At 40.7% G+C, this 21,163-nt stretch overlaps 1 protein-coding gene across 2 annotated transcripts in view; it reads right to left on the minus strand.

Moving 5' to 3' along the window:
* The window catches only part of pou2f1b (POU class 2 homeobox 1b), a 22,068-nt gene extending 6,861 nt beyond the window's left edge, over nt 1-15,207 (minus strand). The window contains exons 1-13 of one of the 2 annotated variants that reach the window (XM_082508269.1): nt 15,078-15,207; nt 7,036-7,101; nt 6,310-6,401; nt 4,444-4,617; nt 3,697-3,814; nt 3,499-3,590; nt 3,139-3,312; nt 2,821-2,962; nt 2,541-2,686; nt 2,176-2,361; nt 1,531-1,645; nt 1,098-1,431; nt 911-999 (exon numbers count right to left, since the gene is read on the minus strand). In XM_082508269.1, coding sequence (XP_082364395.1) covers nt 911-999; nt 1,098-1,431; nt 1,531-1,645; nt 2,176-2,361; nt 2,541-2,686; nt 2,821-2,962; nt 3,139-3,312; nt 3,499-3,590; nt 3,697-3,814; nt 4,444-4,617; nt 6,310-6,401; nt 7,036-7,101; nt 15,078-15,123 — 1,774 coding nt within the window. In that variant the 5' untranslated portion in view covers nt 15,124-15,207. Of the gene's footprint in view, nt 1-910; nt 1,000-1,097; nt 1,432-1,530; nt 1,646-2,175; nt 2,365-2,540; nt 2,687-2,820; nt 2,963-3,138; nt 3,313-3,498; nt 3,591-3,696; nt 3,815-4,443; nt 4,618-6,309; nt 6,402-7,035; nt 7,102-15,077 lie in introns of both variants that reach the window. The other variant, XM_082508268.1, reaches the window with a different exon arrangement.
* Between the last annotated feature and the right edge of the window lie 5,956 nt (nt 15,208-21,163).

Genomic DNA, 21,163 nt, shown 5'->3' on the forward strand with positions numbered 1-21,163 from the left:
GTGTTTGCTTTCATTACACTAATTATAGAAATAATGGGCAGTCTTATTGCCCTTATTTTTTCTAATCATCCTTTCAATCATTTATATACTCCAACTTATTTAGCTATTGTATTCACTGAGTCATTCCTTCTGCTAAATTTAGTCTAATTTGGTCGTTTGGCGTTAAGACGTTCCCCCAGGCCAAAAATATCTGTTAAAGAAAACAAAATAATATAAATTTTAAACTATTGCAATTTAAAAAGAAACAAAAGAGATAACCTTCTGACAGTTTGTGAACATTGCTTTGTCATAACTTCCTGTCACACCCTCAATGACCTCAAACTGATATTTAAATAAACAAATGACTTAACACAATAAAGTTATTTAAATTAAGCTGGCACCGCAATCATCCACAAACCCCAATCGCAAACATCTTGAAATCACAACAAAAACAAAAATATGACCACGATGACCCAGGGACTTCTAAGCAGCTAGCAACTGTTCTCAATTCCCAGATGTTTACTGACTATTGTTAAAAGATGAACAATAGTCAGAAAATGAAAAGTAGTAGTCCTGGGAGTGTGACTGAACCAGCCGTCAGTACTCCTCACAGCGTTGAGGGAGTGGAAATCAGAGGAAAAGGAATATGTCGATCAGTGCTGTGAAATCTTGGCTGTACAGTGGCTGTCATTAATTTTTTTTTTTTTTTTTTTAATAAAGTGGGTTGATGAGATTTGTAAATCATTGTATTCCGTTTTAATTTACATTTTACAAAGCTCCCCAATATTTTTGGATCTGGGGTTGTACATTACAAAAATCAGTCCTTATCTGCAGGTCTTGGAACCTCATAATCACATAACTACTTGCAATTCTGATTAGAAACTATGTGCACAGACATAATTCAATGACTTGTCATGTAACAGGTGCTCACCTTGAATGGTAGCCAGAGTGCTGTTGCTCATGAGAGCAGGGCTCAGTGCACTGCCCAGGCCGCCAGGAGCCAGACTGAGGAGGGCACCCCTGGACACACAAAGAAGATCATGTAGTATAACAAAAACAACACCTCAACAACTGTCTGGCTTTCACAAAGATCTTATATGAACACAGCTCATGCTAACCCTTGAGTAAACTGCGAAGATGCCATCAGTGCTGGGTTGAGCCCTGCAGCAGCAGCCATAGCTGCAAAACTGGCGCTGGGTAGCGAGGCGGCCCCCTGCAACGCGGCAGAAAGCCCCGGAGCTGCCACCATCACCTGACCCGTCCCTAAACTGGTAGCGATGGATGAAGGCGCCTGGGTGACAATGGTTGGCGCCTGCGTGCCAGCTTTGCTCTCCGTGCTCGTGGACTGATTACTCGTCTGGGACGTGCTTAAAGACAGAGAGCTTGTTGCTGTGGTAACCACAGGCGCAGTTGAGATGACAGATGCAGTGTTTGTGGCTCCAACTGTCGTGCCTTGTTGAAGGCAGATAAAAAGAAATTAAAGTGAATTTTTAATCAACATTTACCATCGGGTATACACACACGCACAAAGTGAATAGTGCACGCACACACCTGTGAAAGACAAACTGGGGATGCTGGTGTTGGTGAGAGGCATCACTGGGTTTACAGTCAGAGTGGTGGGTGTGGTAATAGTTGGGCTGCTATCAAGGCTTGCTGTGCTGGCCACCTGGGCAAAAGAAGGAGAATTGGAGGATTTAAATACAAGTCGAAAGACAAATTGGTCGACATTCTGATATTCTAGCTGAGCCCACAGAACATATAAGGACCTGCCATGTAATCAGAGACAGTACATATAAAAAGATGAATGATCCCAAAATTAGATTTAACAAAAGGTGGATCAGAGAAACAGGACAATTCTAAAAATCACACTGCTTTTTCTAACTACAAATGGGTCTAAAATTTGCAATATGGACACTATTTTGTGTTATGCATGATGTAAATCTAAGGAATAAATAAGTTATAAGAATAAACTTATTAGACAAATATTTACTGAAGTTCTTTTCGTGTAGAGTTCTACAGAGGACAAGAGACAGGATGAAATCTTATGGTACTTCTACAATGACTTCACATTTCAGACCCAGATGCATCATCCATATTTTACGTTAAGTCTCCTAACGTGATCCACATATAGACACATAAACTTTAAACACAGTATTAAACAGTGCTGAGAATCCCTTTGGTGAGTGGCAGTCTTACCAAAGGGCTGCTGGGGGTGAAGATAGATTTGATAGGGGTGTTGCCTCCTCCACTGTTGCCACTACTGGGAGGATTAATCCTCTTCTCTTTCTGTCGTCGATTGCAGAACCAGACCCGAATCACCTCCTTCTCCATGTTGAGCTGGTCAGCGATCATGGTGATCTCTTCAGAGGTAGGTTTTTGGTTCTGCTTGAAGAGGGCAAAGAAGCCAGAGATTCCCTGTCAGCACTGAGGAAACTGCTGTACTGTGTTTTTTCTACCATTAACGGAGGACTAAAAGTGTATAATGTGATCATCTCAGATACTGAATAACCAAACTTTTCCTTATATAATCAATATGGAGTTCCGAAGTGTGTGTTTCTCACCTCCAGAAAGCTCTTTTCTAAGGCCACTCGAATGTTGGTCTCGATACTGGTTCTTTTCTTCCGTCTGCGGTTGATTCCCTCTATGCCCATGCCCTGGGAACCCAGGGCACTGGGGCTCGACAGGGACTGGTCAGATGTCAGGTTCTCTGCACAAACAGCATTGACACAAAGAAAAGGAAGGGAGGTAAAGACAAGGTATGCATACACAACCCACCCACAAGCACCAATGTGAGAAAGCAAGAGTGATCAGCTGCACAGTCAGGTGGGGTCAGAGACAAACCTGCATCATTGAGCCACTTCTCCAGCAATGGCTTGAGTTTGCACATGTTTTTAAAGCTCAGATTCAAGGCCTCAAAGCGAGAAATAGTAGTTTGGCTAAAGTCGTTTCCATACAGCTTCCCCATGGCCAGGCCAACATCCCCCTGTGAGAAGGAGAGATTTACCTGTGAGTTATTTATAGTGGTATATTACATGAACAAAGATCTGAATATGATCTGAATATGAAAACAGCCATGTGTTTGCAGTTTAAAGAAATGCCCACATCCGCAAGTCAAAATATAACTGAACTTATGGTGATTGACTGACTCTCAGCACACACCTGCGTAAAGCCCAGTTTGATACGTCTCTGTTTAAAAGTCTTGGCAAACTGCTCCAGCTCCTCAAGGTCACTAGGTTCCTCCAGAGTGGGAGTATCCAACCGTTTGGGTGGCGTCTGACTGTGAGGCAGGGACTGAATAGGTGTGGTTGCTGTTGTGCGGGTTGGGGTTGCAGGCTGGAAAGACGAGAAATACAGCAAATGTGACTGTTTTGTAGGTTTAAAAAGAGTTAAAGAATAAATTATTGAGAATAAATCATTAAAAAAAAAAAAACTTGTCAAGCTGTCAAATGTAAGCACTACCAGAGTAACTGAAGACAATTTTAAAGCTAGTTTAAAAGATGTACTTGCATCATTACCAACCTGAGTTGCAAGGGTGATGCTTGGTTGAGTCGACAGGAGGTTAGGTTGGCTTTGAGGTAGTTGAGTTAGAAGACTCTGGGCTTGCAATATGCCTGAAGTGGGGATGATGGATGGAAAGGAAAGATTAAACAAAAGCTTCGATAGCCATACTTGAGTACATCTCTCCTTGTAATTCTGCAGCGCAACAGATCAACCTACCCTGCTGGGCCTGCGGAGCCTGTGAGATAATGAACTGAGGCTGCAGTGACGTGGCGATAGGGTGGCCAGGCTGAACCAGGACAAACTGGGGCAGACTTAGATTCTGCTGTTGTAAAGACTGCAAAAAATATGAAAACAACCATCTAACTGTTTATAAAGCTCACAATCCTAAAGACTTTGACACAACTTTGTTTCATGTAAAATTGTCCCACAATGTCTACATTTATTCTAATCATGTGTAATTTGGTACAACCTCTACTTTTCTATTGCTCTGACAGGGTAGCAAACAAATATGTATTAAGCTATGTGTAATGTGTCTCCACATATTTATAAGTGTAGCAGTTCCATTATTAAAGTGCAGTCCTCAACTACTTTGATGAATAAACGTTCTTGCCAAAGCCATTACCACAGATGTTGAGGACTATTTTGTTTGTAACAGTTCATTTTGTCTAAGAGAGAAAGCTCGAGTCATTTAGGTCATTTGCATGTTTTCCTCATTCTTTAGCTGCCTTGTTTGCTCCCAGAAAGGCAGTTTCAAATAATCCAATATGGCCTTCATACCGTTTGAAAAAACAATATTGATATTTAATTTCACCACAGACTTTTCATGTCTATTGTTTGTATGTGGAAAGATGTTCAGCTTTACTTTTTTGTGTGTTGTGTAGGGCTACAAGCTTGCAAACACTTTACGGTACAACATTTTTCAGAGCTTGCAGGAACTCTGGCGCATAGGGGATTGAGCCTTACAGGGGCAATCTGGATGGGCTGTGACAGGGGCAGCTGGGTAATTGGTGTGGCTGCAGAGGCTGAGATGTTGTCCCCGGTGGTGCTGTTCTGCTGGTTGGCAGAATGCTGCACGGCAGCAGCCAGGAGCTGCACTTGGGCCTGCTGGAGAAACAGCTGCTGCTGCATTGGGCTCAACTGAGGCAGACAGGAGGAAAACAGAGACACGTAAGTGTTAATACAAGTAACTTATGATCATCAGATAAGTTAGTAAGTATGTCAGTGTTGTCACTATACTTTACTTCGATAGCCTTCCAAAGCTAGTACAATACTGCAGTGAAATATTAGAGAAATCCAATTCATGTGTGCATAATATTACTCACTAGAGTCTTGATATATTGGTTTTTCATCATTATGTATGATAAGAGAGGCACTTTAATTACCCGTGCCTTGGTCTGGCTTTATGAACAGCAGCAGGTTGATCGGATTGTTTGATGCATTTGCCAACAATTGTTTTATTGTTTCGGTGGCTGCTCCAGTTCACTGAACTAGACCACAGCTCTGTCTATTCTAATTATACCGACTTGTGTTCATACACCTTTACAAATGATACTGAAACAGTTTTTTTAATTATTATTTTAAATTTACCATGTCAAACTAGTGACTGTTTATGAAAACTAATGAACAGTATTGCACTTAGCTTTTAACAGAGGTATCAAAGTTATACTGAATAATGTGGCAACACACATATGGTCCTCCACAGGCAGATGGAGACTCATGCAGCTGAGCCAGGCACAAGTGCAAATGAGCATGTTGATGTCATGTTCAAACTCAAATCCACATGCTGAGTAAACATTCAATCCTACATCGCACTGCAGCTGCATTCAACCATCCCTGGGCCATGGCTGGATATGAAATGTGTCATGTGGCTGGTTTAATGGCGAGTGCAGAGACACAAAGACTATGTCTAACCACAGGGATGAACAGGCAGACAGGCAGAGAAGACGCCAGCTTCAGCCAAGTTATTGTTTCGTCACCCAGCTGTGATTGACCGTGTGGGGGTGTCACCCCAAGATACACAACCAGGGTTTTAACTTACTCCAGCAATCTGTCCCCCGGCCAACATTAGCTGGGTTTGAGGCAATACGCTCTGCTGGACGGAGGTCGGAAGAGCACCCGAGTCTTCCGACTTTGACTAGTGGGGGTGAAGCAGAGGGGGGGAGGCTTAGACGAGATCTTCTGAGTTTTAACTTCATGTCATTGTAGCCAACATGAAATTAATTAAAAGCAATTTCAATGAATATTCAATTCAAACATTAAGCACCGCTAAATTAAAAGAAAAAAAAAAAAAGCATACTAGTGAAAACAATGAAACGTTCTATTTCCATGCTACCTGAGTGGCTTTCTTTAAATGAGTCTTTGGTCTTTGAACGCAGAGAGGAATTTGAATTAGAAAGGCAGCGATAAAGTGGGTATTTAAAATGTGCTGCAGCCTTCAGAGACAAGAAAAGTGAAGTGAAGGGAGGGGAGAGTTGAGATGCTAATTAAAATAACTGTTATGCAGTGCATGTAAATTCTGCATAGATTTGCATATTCTCGGCCATCTGTTTCCGAGCAACCACAGAGCAGCTAATTAGCATACAGGGTTGATTAATCTGCCTTGTTGCCAGGCGACACTGGGAGAGCCTGGCTCATTTAAATGAACTCTTTCTGCTTGTGCATGTTTGAGTGAAGATGAGCATACCTCTGTTCAAACTTCACACCTCATTTTCGAGGCTACAACAAATGTGTGACATTACACCAAAACCAAACGTGCTCCCACCACAAAAACAGGAAAACAAAAAGTTACTTAAAAAGGTCAAGTATGCAATGTTGTACACAGTGTGGTACCTGTTGGAGGAGGGCTTGTGCATGTGCATTAGTGATTGCACTTGTGGTGGGCACCGTCTGCCTCTGAAAATCCAACCCATTGGTTTGGATACCTGAGAAAAGAAAATTTGAATTTATGCCATGTGCTGTTTGACACAACGTATGCCGTAAAAAAAAAAAAAAACAAAAAAAACAAAACAACAACACAAAAACAAAACACAACAACAACAAAAAATAACAAATTAAAAAAGAAAAAAGAAGAAATCACTGACAAGAGAAGAAGAATCCATTTTCAAATACGAGGAAAAACTCTAAAAACATATTTTTATAAAGTGGCAGCATCTGTACTAGCTAACAAAATTATATATTTTAAGAGCATAAACAAACAATACTGTCAACAACATCAATTAATGTGTCATTACCCAGCAGGAGTACAAAGCTGTGCAATGAATCTGGATCTTCACTCTAAGCGTGTAATATTCAGACATAATGCACTGTGAGGTAAATGCCTCATATGACAAAGAGAGCTGCTAGCAAGCATTTTTGGAAAGCTGCCATCAATGTTTTCAAAATGAGATCATACAAAGAGAAACAGCAGGGGGGGGGGGGGTTTCTGTGACTTGAGCTGCTAAAATGTCCAAATAATTGCTGGCTATGACTCTGAAACCTGTTGAATGAGGTGGTAAAACTAAACACATTCTGATTTAAAAATGAAGATAACGGGAGAAAAAGCTGGAGATCACTCACCGGTGTTCCCGTCACCACTCTCCATTGCACATTTAGTAGTTTCTGACTGATTATTCACTTTAGCATCTGAAAGAGCCAGACAGAGACATGCTCACAGGCACTGCCGCCAAACAGAAGAACCTATTCTCTGATTTCAGGCGTACTTTCACTTTTGTCATCTGAGTACAACCATCACTGCACGTCAGGATATTCTTAATGAACAATAGCATTTCAGTCGCATTCATCATTTAAAGCAGCAAGCACTGAACAATACTAATCTCCAAAAAACTAACAGAAAAAAAACAACAAAAAAAACAAAATCCCAGCAGCAGACTCATGAGGTCTTAATGCAACATAATCGCACAATGACATCGACCACCAGTGCAGTCCAGGTGAGCTCTGTTACAACCTCATCAAAAAACTCACCCGCTCTTGCTCCACCTGCGTTTTCCAGCATGGCTGCTGAACCTATCAAGTAAAACTGCCTGGGCTGGGCAAGCCCACCGACAGGGTGTCCGGCGCTCTCCCACCTCCTCTCTTCACTCTCCACTGGTCAGCAGTGAGCAGAGTTCAATACAACCAGAGTTACACACAGACACAGTGGCAGTGTCCACCGCACGGTTCACTGAGCAACACTGGGATACGCGCACTGAGAGAGCCAACGGGGTTTAGGCAAACAGCTCTCCGTGCCTTTCCCTGCTCGCGCTTTTCTTTTCATATGGCTCTGCCCCTTTTTCTCTTTTACTGTGCCTACTGTGCACTCTCTCTCTACCGCTCCCCCTCTCCCGTGTGCCAAGATTGTCTGTACTTCTGAAAAAGTTCGCCCTCTCCCTCTCTTGCTGGAATGAAACAAACGACAAGTGCAGCTGGCGGCCTCCTCCAACTCTGCTGCCGCCCCCCCACCCTTCCTCCTCCAACTCTATAATGAAGCATAATCAGTATTCAGCTGATTAAAGCCGTATGCAAATCTGCCCCTGCCTCGTTAGCAATGCAAGGCTTTGAAGTCCTGCGAGCAACGCATTTCACACCGGGCTCTGAAAGCTTTCTGCATAATTTAAACCCCTATAAATATTTATCAGCTCATTAGCATATTAATTGGATGGCTTTTGGAGGACGATAAAAAACAGGGGAATAAGGACGATAGAGAGGAGAAGGAGAAAAAAAGTGCTCAAACTAGCACTTGGCGCAGCAGAGAGAGGGGAGGCAGAAGCACAACACCAATTACTGTGCGAGTGCGGGCCTAAAAAGTAATTAGCTAAGAGCAGGTAAAGGGCTGAAGAGATCCCAGAATGCACCATGAGGTGGTCTGGGTATGTTAGCAAGGTGGACTGCATTAATAGAACGTCTACGACTGCTCGCTCAGAACATCTCCAGGAGTCATGGAGACTTGGCCCAATTTCTAAGGGGGGGGGGGCAAGAGGGGGGAGCTTGCTCAATCGGAAATAAATAACTTCACATTAATCCACCACAAGCCTGTCATTACTGCTAGACCCCCTGTGGCTAAGGCATTCCACAGCGAGCGGCTACAGAAAGTGGGTGGCGGGCTGTTGCTGTGTACGTTTATGTTGTGCTTGGGGATTAGCATATTTAAATTAGCTTTACATTCCAATAGTATTTCCTTTGAAGCCCTTTTAAATTCATTTCCAACAAGCGCCGAGTGCTAATACAGCAGGGAAGCGGCTCGGTTACGGTGCTGCACTGGTGTCCAGTGAGTCATAGCGACTGGACTGGAATGCATGGTTGTATTGTGGTCTAGAAGGGAAGGGGCTTACCAACTAAATCTACAACAACTGCTCCTGGCTAAAGCTCTAATCAACTTCTTCACTTATCCTCCTGCCTGACGAAAGGCATTTACATACTAGCTGACCAAGGGAAACAATGCCAAGAAGGCCCCAGTGGCTTTAACAAAGTACATACTGGAAAACAAACACACCTTTGTCAGCACAAGCAAGCCTTCACTCACCAAGGTATAATGGCAGCCATCTCTAAACTGCAGATAGCCAGAGACCCTTGAGATTTTTTTGTCTGACATACCCCAAATAGCTGCAAACACAACCATTGCGAAGTATAATGTATATTTTAACTGAGTGGCAAATGGATGTTGTTCATTAGAGTCACCACTAAGATTTAGTTTCATTATCATTTAATCTGCCAATTATTTTTATTCCCAAAGCTCAAGATGATATCTTCAAAACATCTGATTTTGACCAATGATTGAACACCCAAAAGTAAGAGGTTTACTGTAACTGAAATCCAAACAAATGAGAATCTTCAACCGATGAATATTCAGCAGCTTTTGTTACAAATTCCCACCACAACCAAAAATGTTACCATTTTATATACTTTCACACACACGCACTGGAGCCCTGAACTCTTCTAGATGTTAGTTTGCAAATGCCAGACACAGATTAGACATAGAGGTGAGAAAAGTCCAGGTAACAGTCACAGCTTGCGAGCAGTCATAGTGCGTCTACTGCGCCTTGCCTAAACCACCCGGACAACCCGAACACTAAAAGAGATAACCCAGCTCTCTTTTTGTGCATCTCAGGACTTTTAAAGAAATTCAGAGAACACCGCTTACTGCTGCTAATCTGCTTGTGCCATCTTGTAGCTGGTAGCAAATAGGTTATCTAAATAAGAGCGTACCCTTTATTTAAGAAAAGAAATAAATGCTCAGCAAACTTACCAGACTCTACTCCTCTTTCTGACTGTCCTCAACTCTCTGTCCAGCTCTAACCTCTCTGTTGCCTCTGACTGATGACACTATTATGAAACATTTCTATAAGCACTTCATTCCTTTCTAATTAAGACTTGATTTGATATTTCTGAGGGTCTTTCTACATTCTTGGCCTTTTTGTGCTTTAAAAAAATGATCAGATCTCTCTTTTGTGTGTCATTGCCCGTCTGCCAAATAAACACATGCATAGGCATCTTAACTATATTTTATAGAGCATGTTACCGTTTTATGAAATCTGGTGTTTTTTTTATTTAACTTTATCTTAATATACACAATGACAGATGTCATTGTGACTTGTAACAAACCAAACTGCTTGAAACTTTGTCAAGAATTTTTTAAGTTGTGATAACTTTATGAATAGACTTCCCAACATATAAGCATTAGGAGACATAGCTGTTATGTTCCATTATGGGCAGAATTTCTAGTGGTACAATTAAGAAGGCAAGTAAGAGCTGTGTAGTATATCCTTTGGTGTAATTGTAATTCTATAATTTGTGTGAGTGCTTTCAAGGCACATTTTTATAATAATTACAAACACAAACATATTTGTTTAGTTAACAACTCTAGGGACAACTGTTTTTAAAAAGGGTCAAGCTCCAGAAACACTGCTTGACCTTATATTCTTCGCTATGCACCCTGGAATGGGGGGAATTTTTGTCAGAAACCTCTGCTCTGTTTTGACAACCCCAGGAACTGGGGTTTGGACCCCTCAGTCCCCCACTATTGTTATTATGCTCACAAAGCCTCAGACCACACCAATAGCCTTCATTTATATGCTTCTAGAAAGTATACCTACACTTCTGTGTACTGATGTCCAGTGTTGAGCCTCCATACAATAGATTTTAGCCTGACTCAAGCCTATTGTTTACTAAGGCAGTTATGGGAAATGTCACACTAGCCTGCAAAGTCTCAAAGAGGCCATCTCAACAAAGTGCACAGGAGAGGTTAAGAAATAAGTCTTCTGTTCTTGACTTAATGCAACCAAATGAGAAAACAAAGGAGAAGTAGACACAGTTATCAGCAGTGCACTCCAACACATGTACAGCTACTTGGTTGAATGGGTTTGCAAAACCTTGCTGTGGAACAATGCTTTATACAAATACCCTGCAAAGAGAATTCTAAATAGCTATCTCATTAGTGCAGTAATATGGGATGGCTGGCTGAATACTGCAGAGCCGTTAATGTGAGCGGAGAGATTCAACTTGAGACAGAATGAAACTTAATTAGCACATCCACATTCTGTCCTGCTACCTATATCCTTCATCTTAAATATAAAATACATCCAGACCACTTTTCCACATCTGGATCAGTCTTAAATACTTAGACTGGTTTGGAACAGTCTGGTGTACGGTTACGACAGATAATCATTCAGTTTGAGGCAATTAAAACTAGGCAAAAAGCTTTGTGGTTTAATGCAGCATCAAAATGAATACCCAAACAATTCAAAATCGCTTTTAATACCAGTCAGTGTATTAAACCCAAACAGTCTGACAACAGAGGGTCGAAGCAGCAACAGTGGACTGAGCTCACAAATGAGCCAAACACTGGAAGCAGTGTAATTTGATGAACAGTAATGGGGCTAACATCACTGCAAGCTACTGTGGTATCTCTCTAGGGTGGTCATTAGCCAACTGTCTATAGGCTAGGTGGGAAATTCAATCTAACCAAATTAAAGTGAAGTTTCTCAGGGACAACAACTCAGCTACTTCAAATAGGCACGTACAGAGGTTAGCCACATGAACCAGTACTACAGTCTGAATTCAGACACACATGCACATGCATGAACATTTGATTATTAATGTGTTGTAGGGCTGCACGATTAATCGTTAGAAAATCGCGATCTCGATTCATACTTATGTGCGATCTGACGACGACCACGATTGTACCGCATTTTGATCCGGGACGTAATCTGCATGAAAACAAGCGCTCACTCTTCCTGTTCAACAAATGACAAGGGCGGACCCTTATACCACGTGATACAGAAGCTGTGCCGTGTGATGCTAAAATTAGCAGGGATTAAACAACGGAGAACACGTCAGGGATGACGAGAAAGTGACAGGAGAAAATCCGTCCCGGTCAACCACCCAAACATCAATAACGGGAACCTTATACAGCGCTTCCCTATACACGTCGAACTCCCGCAGGCACAAAGAAATTACGGAGGCTATTACTTATGACCTGACCAAAGATATGGCTCCCATCAACACTGTGCAAAACGAGGGATTTAGGAAAATGATCAACACCCTAGACAAACGCTACACAGTGCCGTCCCGCAACTATTTTTCTATTGTTTCACTACCTGCTCTATACACGCAGTGTCGAGCAACGGTGGAGATGGAATTTCAAGCAGTACAACATTTTGCAGCAACAACAAAACGTGAGACATTTGTTGTTTTTATGTTTATTTATTGTTTTTATGTTCAGTCTCAACTGTTACGAAGTTGATGTGCAGTTAATAAGTGCAATAAATATTTATACTGGAAAAGAGAATCGTGATCTCAATTCTAAGCCAAAAAATCGTGATTCTCATTTTATGCAAAATCGTGCAGCCCTAATGTGTTGTGTGTTTTACTTTTGTCTAATAGGAAAACAGTGCAGCCTTTTTCCTTTGGAAAAAAAAAAGTATCCAGCTTCCTGACTGTTGATACAAGCCAACATTTTAATCTCAGCTATTTAAAGGACGGGCATTATTGCAATGATATTTCAGTCTGGATATTTTCAGACAAAAGGCCTCTGTTTTCTTAACGTGCTTTGCATTATATCGTGTTTGCAGCATTAAAAAAACGTTTTAATGAAATACAAATGTTTACTAATACTAGTGATCTTAATTATGTTAAGCACATGACAGTCATCATCAGGAACAATGTGACTACTTCCAATCTTTAGTATATAGAGTCTGATTTAATCTTCCAAATTAGTGTGTCATTTGTCTTAAAAAGCCTCCGTTTTTACAGATAAAGACCAGCTGGAAACATCTGCTTTACCTTGCTGCACTGTTTAATAAGGAATTGCTCTCTTTACCAGAGATCACCAAAAACAAAACAAGTAGTTACAACCCGAGGGCACAAAAGAGCTCTTTTTTTGGTTATAATTTTCCTCCATTTAAGAAAAAAAAAGAAAGAAGAAGTCGTCTGACTGGAGCTTTCATGGAGGCCTTCTCAGTACTTTGAGATGGCATGTCCTGAATTTATTACGGCGAATGATGCATTATTCATAACAACTGTGTTTACATCAATGAATATTCATGATGGAACTACAAGGCTGGAATGAGGGTGGAACTGTAAAACTGGTTAAATGAGAAAAGTAGACTGAGTGTGAGGAAGACAGAATTACTTCTCGTATGTTCTTAAGTGCCCAAATTTAATATGCAAGATTTTTTTTTTAAATTCCAGACAGTCAAAATGCTAACAGACACATTAGAATGTAACACTTCGAGCATTATTTTGAATATTAAACCATTTATGGCCTTTCTTCTCAAACAATCTATATCTTTTAGATTCATAACTGTCTTGCAATATAGAAGGAAACTGCCTGTAATGCCTGTCTGCGCATAAAGTTGCTAACAATGTGGGCAAAGTTTGAAATGAGTGTATCTACATCGGAAAGAATTCAATCTTATTCAAGAATCCTTAACAAAAAAACCAAACCTAAACCTTGTTTTAACTTGCTAAGGGACAATACGTTCCTCTGTAATTATAAGATAATGAGCCAGTTAAACCACTTAGAAAAAAAAAAAAAGACAAGAACACCCCCCCCCCCCCACACACACACACACACACACCTGATGTGTCACACAAAAGCTTTTCTGGCGCATTTTCTCAAATATAAAAAGTTGAACAGCAAAGATAATTACCTGCTCTTTACTGTTACTACAGACCTCAGACACGCTTCTATAAAACAAACTAAACAGCAAGCTCAGCTACATGGACTAAAGGAGAAGAAAAAGTGCCATCAAGCTGTGTCTTGCCCGGCCATGAAAGCAGCAGAGTGAATAATAAGAATGCCCTGCCTGTTATTACTGTGGCCTTCCGGAAGTGGGCCTCACCACCCCTCCCTGTGCCTGGGGGTGGCGGGTGGGGGATACACAGGTATAATCTTTGAATTCAGCCCAAGAACTCCAGCAACAAACACGCATGACGCGTACAAACCCGGTTCTCAAAACCGTTACGTCAGGCGCAATTAAAAGCTGCACAAATAAATTACACACATTGTAATGAGATGGATTAGTTCGCCTGGCAGACCAGGACCAAGCCGATGACTACTCCCACCTCAAGTTTAAAATAATAATATTTTTAAAAAAGTGCTCCACCCAAATTTCTAACTGTTTAACTTTCGAAATAAAGATGTCAAACACATTCATCTCAACATCTTACTATATATGTATCTGTACTAAACTTAAAAAAAATTGAAATAAAATCGCCGTGTACGTAAAGTTAGCCGATAAAGGGCTGACAAGTTGTAGCCAGTTAGCCGCTTGGAGGACAGCCGTATTCAAATGAAACACGGGAGGCCACATTTGAAAAGTCATCCGGCGTCGTGACACGTTATTGTGTTGACATGCATTTATTGTGTGCTCCTCGTCGACTGCTGTAACGCGCTGAACTCCGCACACTCTGGCTCAGGCAGGCAGGCCCCGCATGAATAACACAACAGGCTGTGCCGTGGCTCCGCTGCGCCGAGCACACAAAAGGCTGGGGCAAAACGCTCCGCTATAAAAATCACGTCGAGCACAAGCACTCCGAGCTGACTCCGTGTGTCTTTAACAAAGGGAAGGTCTGCTACAGTTGGATTAAATAACACCCTCCTCCCTTATAAACGACCCTTTGAAAACATACGAGCGCAGCCGCTGCCCGACTCGGCTAAAATGAATATGCAAACCCGTTTCAAAAGCTTCGGTGTGTGCATCAACACAAAGCCAAGCGCTAGCACGGCAGCTAACGCTAGCCACCTAGCATAATCATTTCAATCAAACCGCGTTCGTGAAAGGTCTAAATATGTCATACATGAACCAGAGCCACGATGGCGATTACTAATAAAATATGCTAAATTGTATTTGTCGACAGAGGTATGAATATGTAGCGGCGTACAGCCGTCTAATCACACAAAGGGGGGGAGGCATGTTTCCATGTAATTTGCCGTCGCACTGCAAAGGCTCGTTTCCTCCTCTGTCAAATTACAGTTGGCTAGCTGTGTGTAAACTAAAACAGCGCCTAATATCGCCCATATCTGCTAATCAATCTGCATTTCATCAGTATGCCGTTAACATAAATTGTGAGTAACACAGTTTGAATATGAGTATGAATATGTAAAATGCTGTAATCATTACCTGCTCCTGAACTCTCATCTTGACTCGCTGCTCCTCCGTCCGCCATTTTGAATATTTAACCCGAAATCCCAGCCCTGACACACACACTCGCACATATACACATACACAAATGCACGTGCACGTTTTCACGGATACCCGCATGCGCTCAGGGACCTGGTCTGGGGATAGTGGAGCGTGTTGTGAGCTGTGGCTTATTTACATACTTAAACAGGCATCTTGTTTTCTTTACACAATAATTTTTGAATTGAACAGGCCATGGGCGGATCACCCAGCGGACCTGCGCAGTATAATCGCGGAAAACATCAACACTAGCCCTGAAAATTGCCCAGAGCCATTTATGCTGGTTTGACTCGCCACTTAAAAGTCAAATAAAACAAAATATACCCAGAGGAATTTAAAAAAAAAATGCGTAATGTGTGACAACCACAGTCATCTTAATCGATGACTCAGGCACAGACTATTTCACAGAAATATCAGGGGAAATATTGTATTGCTATTTACTGGGGATTTATGAACTTGTATTGATGCTTTGTCTCCATGTGGTGCAGCAAAACATTGATTAGACCGTCTTACTTCAAAAACATATACAAAGCATGAAGCAACAGAAGAACAATGCAAAGACTTTTTCTTTTTCATATATTTGCTTACTATCTCTGATATCATTGCTGTTTCTGTTTATTTATGGAAAAAGTAAACATGTAAATCAAGAACACATTTCCTTATATCCCCACCCCTTCCTGCATGTTGTCCATTGATCTATACCAGGATATATATCAAAATATACCAGGAGTACAACGGTTTTCATCCCACTTTGAATAACCGTACTTTATAGGGAAAAGAGTGTGCCTTTTTTAATTCTTAAATTAGACCTATATATGTGTGTGTCTGTGTGTATATATATATATATATATATATATATATATATATATATATATATATATATATATTGATTGGTTTTTTTTAAGTGTCATGCTTCTGAAATTCAATATTTCCGTTTTTAATGTTATCATTTTATCCCTTCATCCAGAGTCATGGTGGGCTCGTGTATACCCCAGGTGTTGGTATTCTTGGACTGGCTGACAGTCCATCACAGGGCTAATATAAAGAAACAGACAACATACTCTCATATCTACAATTGTGGTCAGACATTTACATACATCGAACACGGGGATGAATGAGCTTTTACTGGCTTCTTTGAACTTTTCATTTTCCAGGGTAAAGCACACATCTTTATTGGCTTTGAAAAAATAAAAAATGGCTACACCAGTTTGAATTTGTTTTTGGATTTTCTTGAATCCACACAGTGTCAAAAGTCTTCATCCTCAAATACATACACCCCCACTAATGTTTGGTGAAATGTCCCTTAGCATCTTGCACCTTGACCAGATGCTTTTGATAGCCATAAGCAAGCTTGTGGTTGGATATTTGATCGCTCGTCAGAATTTATAGAGTTCATTTAAAATTATTGGTTTCCTGGCACAGACCTGGATTTTAAGCATAGTCCACATATATTTAATAATTTTAAGGTCTTCTTAAGTAGTACAGATACTAGTGTTAAAAAAATACCCCAGTAAAAGTAATGAAGCAACTTCTTTACTCAAGTGCAGGCTCTGAAGTGTACTCAAAGTAAGAAAGTAAAAGTTAATTTCCACCAGCTGTTTTTGTGCAAAGCTCACTGAACCTGTAATAATTAAATGATAGTATATAGGAAACAAACTTTATTTCAGTCTAAATTCAATTATAACAAAGGCACTACACATGAATCAGTTAAGTAAAACATGAGAAGAGAAAAAAATAAAAAAATAGCTCTATTTTCTGTTGCCTACATTGTGGAGGGTGATTTTGCCTCTGACCAGGAAAATGGGGAGGGGGACGATGTTAAAGTGGCATTCATCAGGTGGGAAACTCTAAAATCAGTTTTAGTGGCTTTAGTGACTCACAGCTCAGAATAATTTCTATTGAGAGCTGCAGCAGATTTTCTTTGTGTACAGGCTGAGATCAGCTGACCTGTGCTGCTCTGAGGTTTACTGTGCTCACCTGAATTATGCAAATTCTCTAATCAAGATGAAGGAACTGACCTCCCAGCCCATTGTTTCTTCAGTGGTGCTAAGTTTCAGTCATTATGCAAATGCACTGTTTATAAGGTTGGGGAAACCTGCAGTCAGCTGAGACTGAAGAAGTCACTTGGATGAGTGAGGAAATGTTTCTCCCACTGAAAACGCTACGTCCAGATGAACAGAATCAACGTTTGGAGATTTACTTACCTGGATGATTGAGCATGCATCAAGACGCCCTCACCTGAATTCAACAAAATGTAAGCAGATGTTTCATAAGTCCTCCATAAGACACTATAAGGTTGGTATGAAGGTGGGATTCAGTAAATGAATCTAAGCAACATCTCTGCTACACTTGATGTGATCTAACTCTGACCATGAAACCACAGCCACTGTCCTCTGGTCACACACTTTTACTGTGAATAACCACAGTACTGCAAACTAACCTGTTTATCCTGGACTAACCTGCAGAGTCTTCTCACGCAGTCTTTAAATAGCACAGTTAGTATGCAACAGGTTGTTGTGCAGCACGTTTCAGTACATGAAAAAAACACGCCACACGTAGAGACCCAATATCTAATTTTAAAACATGAGGACTTACATGTAAGCTTTACATTTACCACTGAGCAGTCCTTGCCTTCAATATGACCTCCCTTCTTCCTCTTTCTTTCTCCATCATGGAGTGAAGTTAGGTCTCATTTTTTTTCTCTTCCTGTGAATTACAGCAGCTGGACCTTTAAGCTAGCAACACACTGTGTGACAAACTGTGTTTAATTATGTTTGTTGAGCTGATAGAAACGCTGCATTTAAAATGACCTGCCACTTAAAAAGCATCACTCCATTTATGTTCTTCTAGCTACTCTTTTGTGGGGCTAGCTCGATGTTGAAGGCCTACAACTGCATCTTATGGACGGTGTTGTGCTAACTTTGCCTGTTTTGAAAATGTAAGGAATAGAGAGTACAGATATTTATTTAAAAATGCAGACAGTAAAAGTAAAAAGTTACCCGGAAACAAAATTACTCAAGTAAACTACAGATACCTGAAAATTCTACAGGGCAGTTTGAAGGCCGTTCCAAGATCCAGATCCCTTCCAGATCCAGTGCGTTTGAGGTCACTGACCTGTTGGGTTTTTTTTACCCAACCATGTCCCAAGTTTAAATTGTCTAGCTGCTGACTTCATATACTTAATTATTCCATCCACTTTGTGCACCGTACCAGTATGACTGAGAGCAAAACAGCCCCACATCATGATGCTACAGTTTGAAACAAAGTTGGAAAGCCTTATTCATTTTCCTTCAAACATACCTCTTGTTATTGTAGCCAAGTAGCTCAATCTTTGCCTCATCTGACCATAAAACATTTCTCAAGAAGGCCTTTCCATGTGGGCAGCTGCAAACTTCAGCTGAGCTTGAAGGTGCTGATTTTGGAGCAGGGGCTTCTTTCTTGGTCTCAGTTCGCAATTTTGTACAACTTGCTTCACAATGGACAGTGAATCTGGTGTTCTGGAATTTTCCAGTTTATGGCAGGTTTGAGCCTCGGTGCTTCTTGGGTGGTTTCTCAACATCATAACCAATTCCCTCTGCTCTGGGAGTGACAGTTTGGCTCTTCCTCCAGACCTCGGCAAAGCGGTGACAAATCTAAAAAACTTGTACTTTCAGTTTTTTAAAATGGGTTAAAGTGGGTTAGTGTTAGAATCAGAATCAGAATCAGAATCAGAAAGGGGTTTATTGCCAAATGTTGAGCAGGTTTACAATATTAGGAAATTGCTGCGGTGCTTCAGTGCAAACATAGTGTCATAAATAGCACTTAAATAGACATGAAAAAATAAAAGTAGGGATAAGAATTAAAAGTGCTACGTAGAAAGATATGTGCATGAGCTATACATGAGATATATACATGAGAATAAGAATTAAGAGTGCTACGTTGAAAGATATATACATGAGTGCAGGTGGTGATCAGTGCCAATCATGGAATGATGCAGTGAACACAGCGTAGGGTCATGTGTTAGTAGCGGGAACAGTCATATGGTTATTGTTCATGTGTCCAACAGCAGAAGGGAAGAAACTGTTCTTATGGCAAGAGGTTCTGGTGCGAATGGACCGGAGCCTCCTGCCTGAGGGGAGCAGGTCAAACAGACTGTGTCCAGGGTGAGAAGGGTCAGCTGAGATCCGAGCTGCACGCCGCAATGTCCTGGAGGTGTACAGGTCCTGCAAAGATGGGAGTCTGCAGCCAATCACCTTCTCAGCAGAGCGCACAACACGCTGCAGTCTCTGTTTGTCCCTGATAGTGGCTCCAGCGTACCACACGGTGATGGAGGAGGTGAGGATGGACTCGATGATTGCAGTGTAGAACTGCATCATCGTCCGTGTTGGCAGGTTGAATTTCTTCAGCTGCCTCAGGAAGTACATCCTCTGCTGGGCTTTCTTAATGACGGAGCATATGCTTGTCATATGCTCATGCTACATGCTGATTGTCCTTTTTTCTGTGAACTCACTGTAAAAACAAAACAAATTATTGTTACTGTTTATCTGGTACTTAATTACTTTGGTGTAGTATTAATTTTAATGGCAGGAGACTTAATCAATGTGAGGACCTGTAAAATAAAAATCTATGCACTCCTTCACATTTTCCAAACCTGTCCAGTGGACTGGAGTGCAGCCTTTGCTGGGCCGATTCTGGCCCACGAGCCGCATGTTTGACACCGCTAGCATATAGTATATAGGCAGCTCTGAAAAAACATTTTGCTTCAGCTGATTAATGTCATGGTAGATACACTTAAAAAAACAAACAAAAAAAACATCTTCTGTGTTGCTGACAACGGTAACAGAGTGGATGCTAGAGTGGATAATAATCATAGTGGTCAATTGACATGCTCTGCACATTTTTGTGTGCATTTTTAATTTACTGATATTACAACATGTATGTTGTAATATCAGTACATTCAGTACAACAATGTTCAGTACATTCAAATAGTATTCATAGTTTGGTATCTAAATCCTAAAATTTTTGGACAGCGTAAAAGTGTAAATGAAAATAAAACATTCCGGCATGATGGCTGGGCTGTTACAATTCCCATTTCAGCTGGTTCAATTCAGTTCAGTTTTATTAATATAGTCAAAAGGTGTCCAAATAAAGCTACTTTCACTTATTCCCTTGTCACAGCATGAGTTTACCACTGGACACCCTTCCTGGCGTAATCCCAAGGAGGATTTGTGTCTCTGACTAGAACTGAACCAGATACCTTTGTGCTTGCAAAGTCATTGTGTAATTCACTACACTATAGAGCCACATTCAATAATACAGGTGTCCAAATAATTCTGTTTAAAATGTCGCAAAAGCCAGATGTTGCAAGCGGAAAACATGTCTCATACCTTTCAATTGTACATTAAATGCCTAAAATGGTAACATGTAGATGAAATTTAAAAAAAAAAAACAGAATGCAGAGAATGCAAACCCATATTTGATCTATTTTAATACAACATAGAAAACATTAAATATATCAGCTCATTTTAAATAAAATGGCAGCAACAGATCTCAAAAAGCCAGGATGGGAACAACAGAAAGTTGGAAAAGTAAGTAGTAGTAAAAATAATCAGATGATAGAACAAGAACATTTTTCCGTGGGCAGCATGACAACTTCAAATTCAGCCGTGCCCCTTTTCATATAAGACTTGTTTGCAAGCAGCTTGTTAAAATAAATTTGCAGAATAAAGTCAGGGACATTTTAACACTTATGTAAATATGAAAGTGATGGTACATTCAAAACACTAATTATGAACATGAGAATGTTGTGTAGCAGCGGCCGGCATTACATGGAGAATTTGGACAAAATTAATTTAGCATTATTAATTTTATAGAACAATTCAGAATAAATTATTAAATCATGGAAATTAGTTTATTATTTGTCCCGTCCTACCCGAGCCTGCTTGTGCCACAGGATTCTTCCTGTTAAAACGTTTTTCTTTCCCACTGCTGCCGAGTGTTTTTTTCATAGGGTCTTATATGATTGTTGGGATTTTCTCTGTATTATT

The sequence above is a fragment of the Aulonocara stuartgranti genome, assembly GCF_965226115.1.
Source record: "Aulonocara stuartgranti genome assembly, chromosome: 16".
Taxonomy (NCBI): Eukaryota; Metazoa; Chordata; class Actinopteri; order Cichliformes; family Cichlidae; genus Aulonocara; species Aulonocara stuartgranti.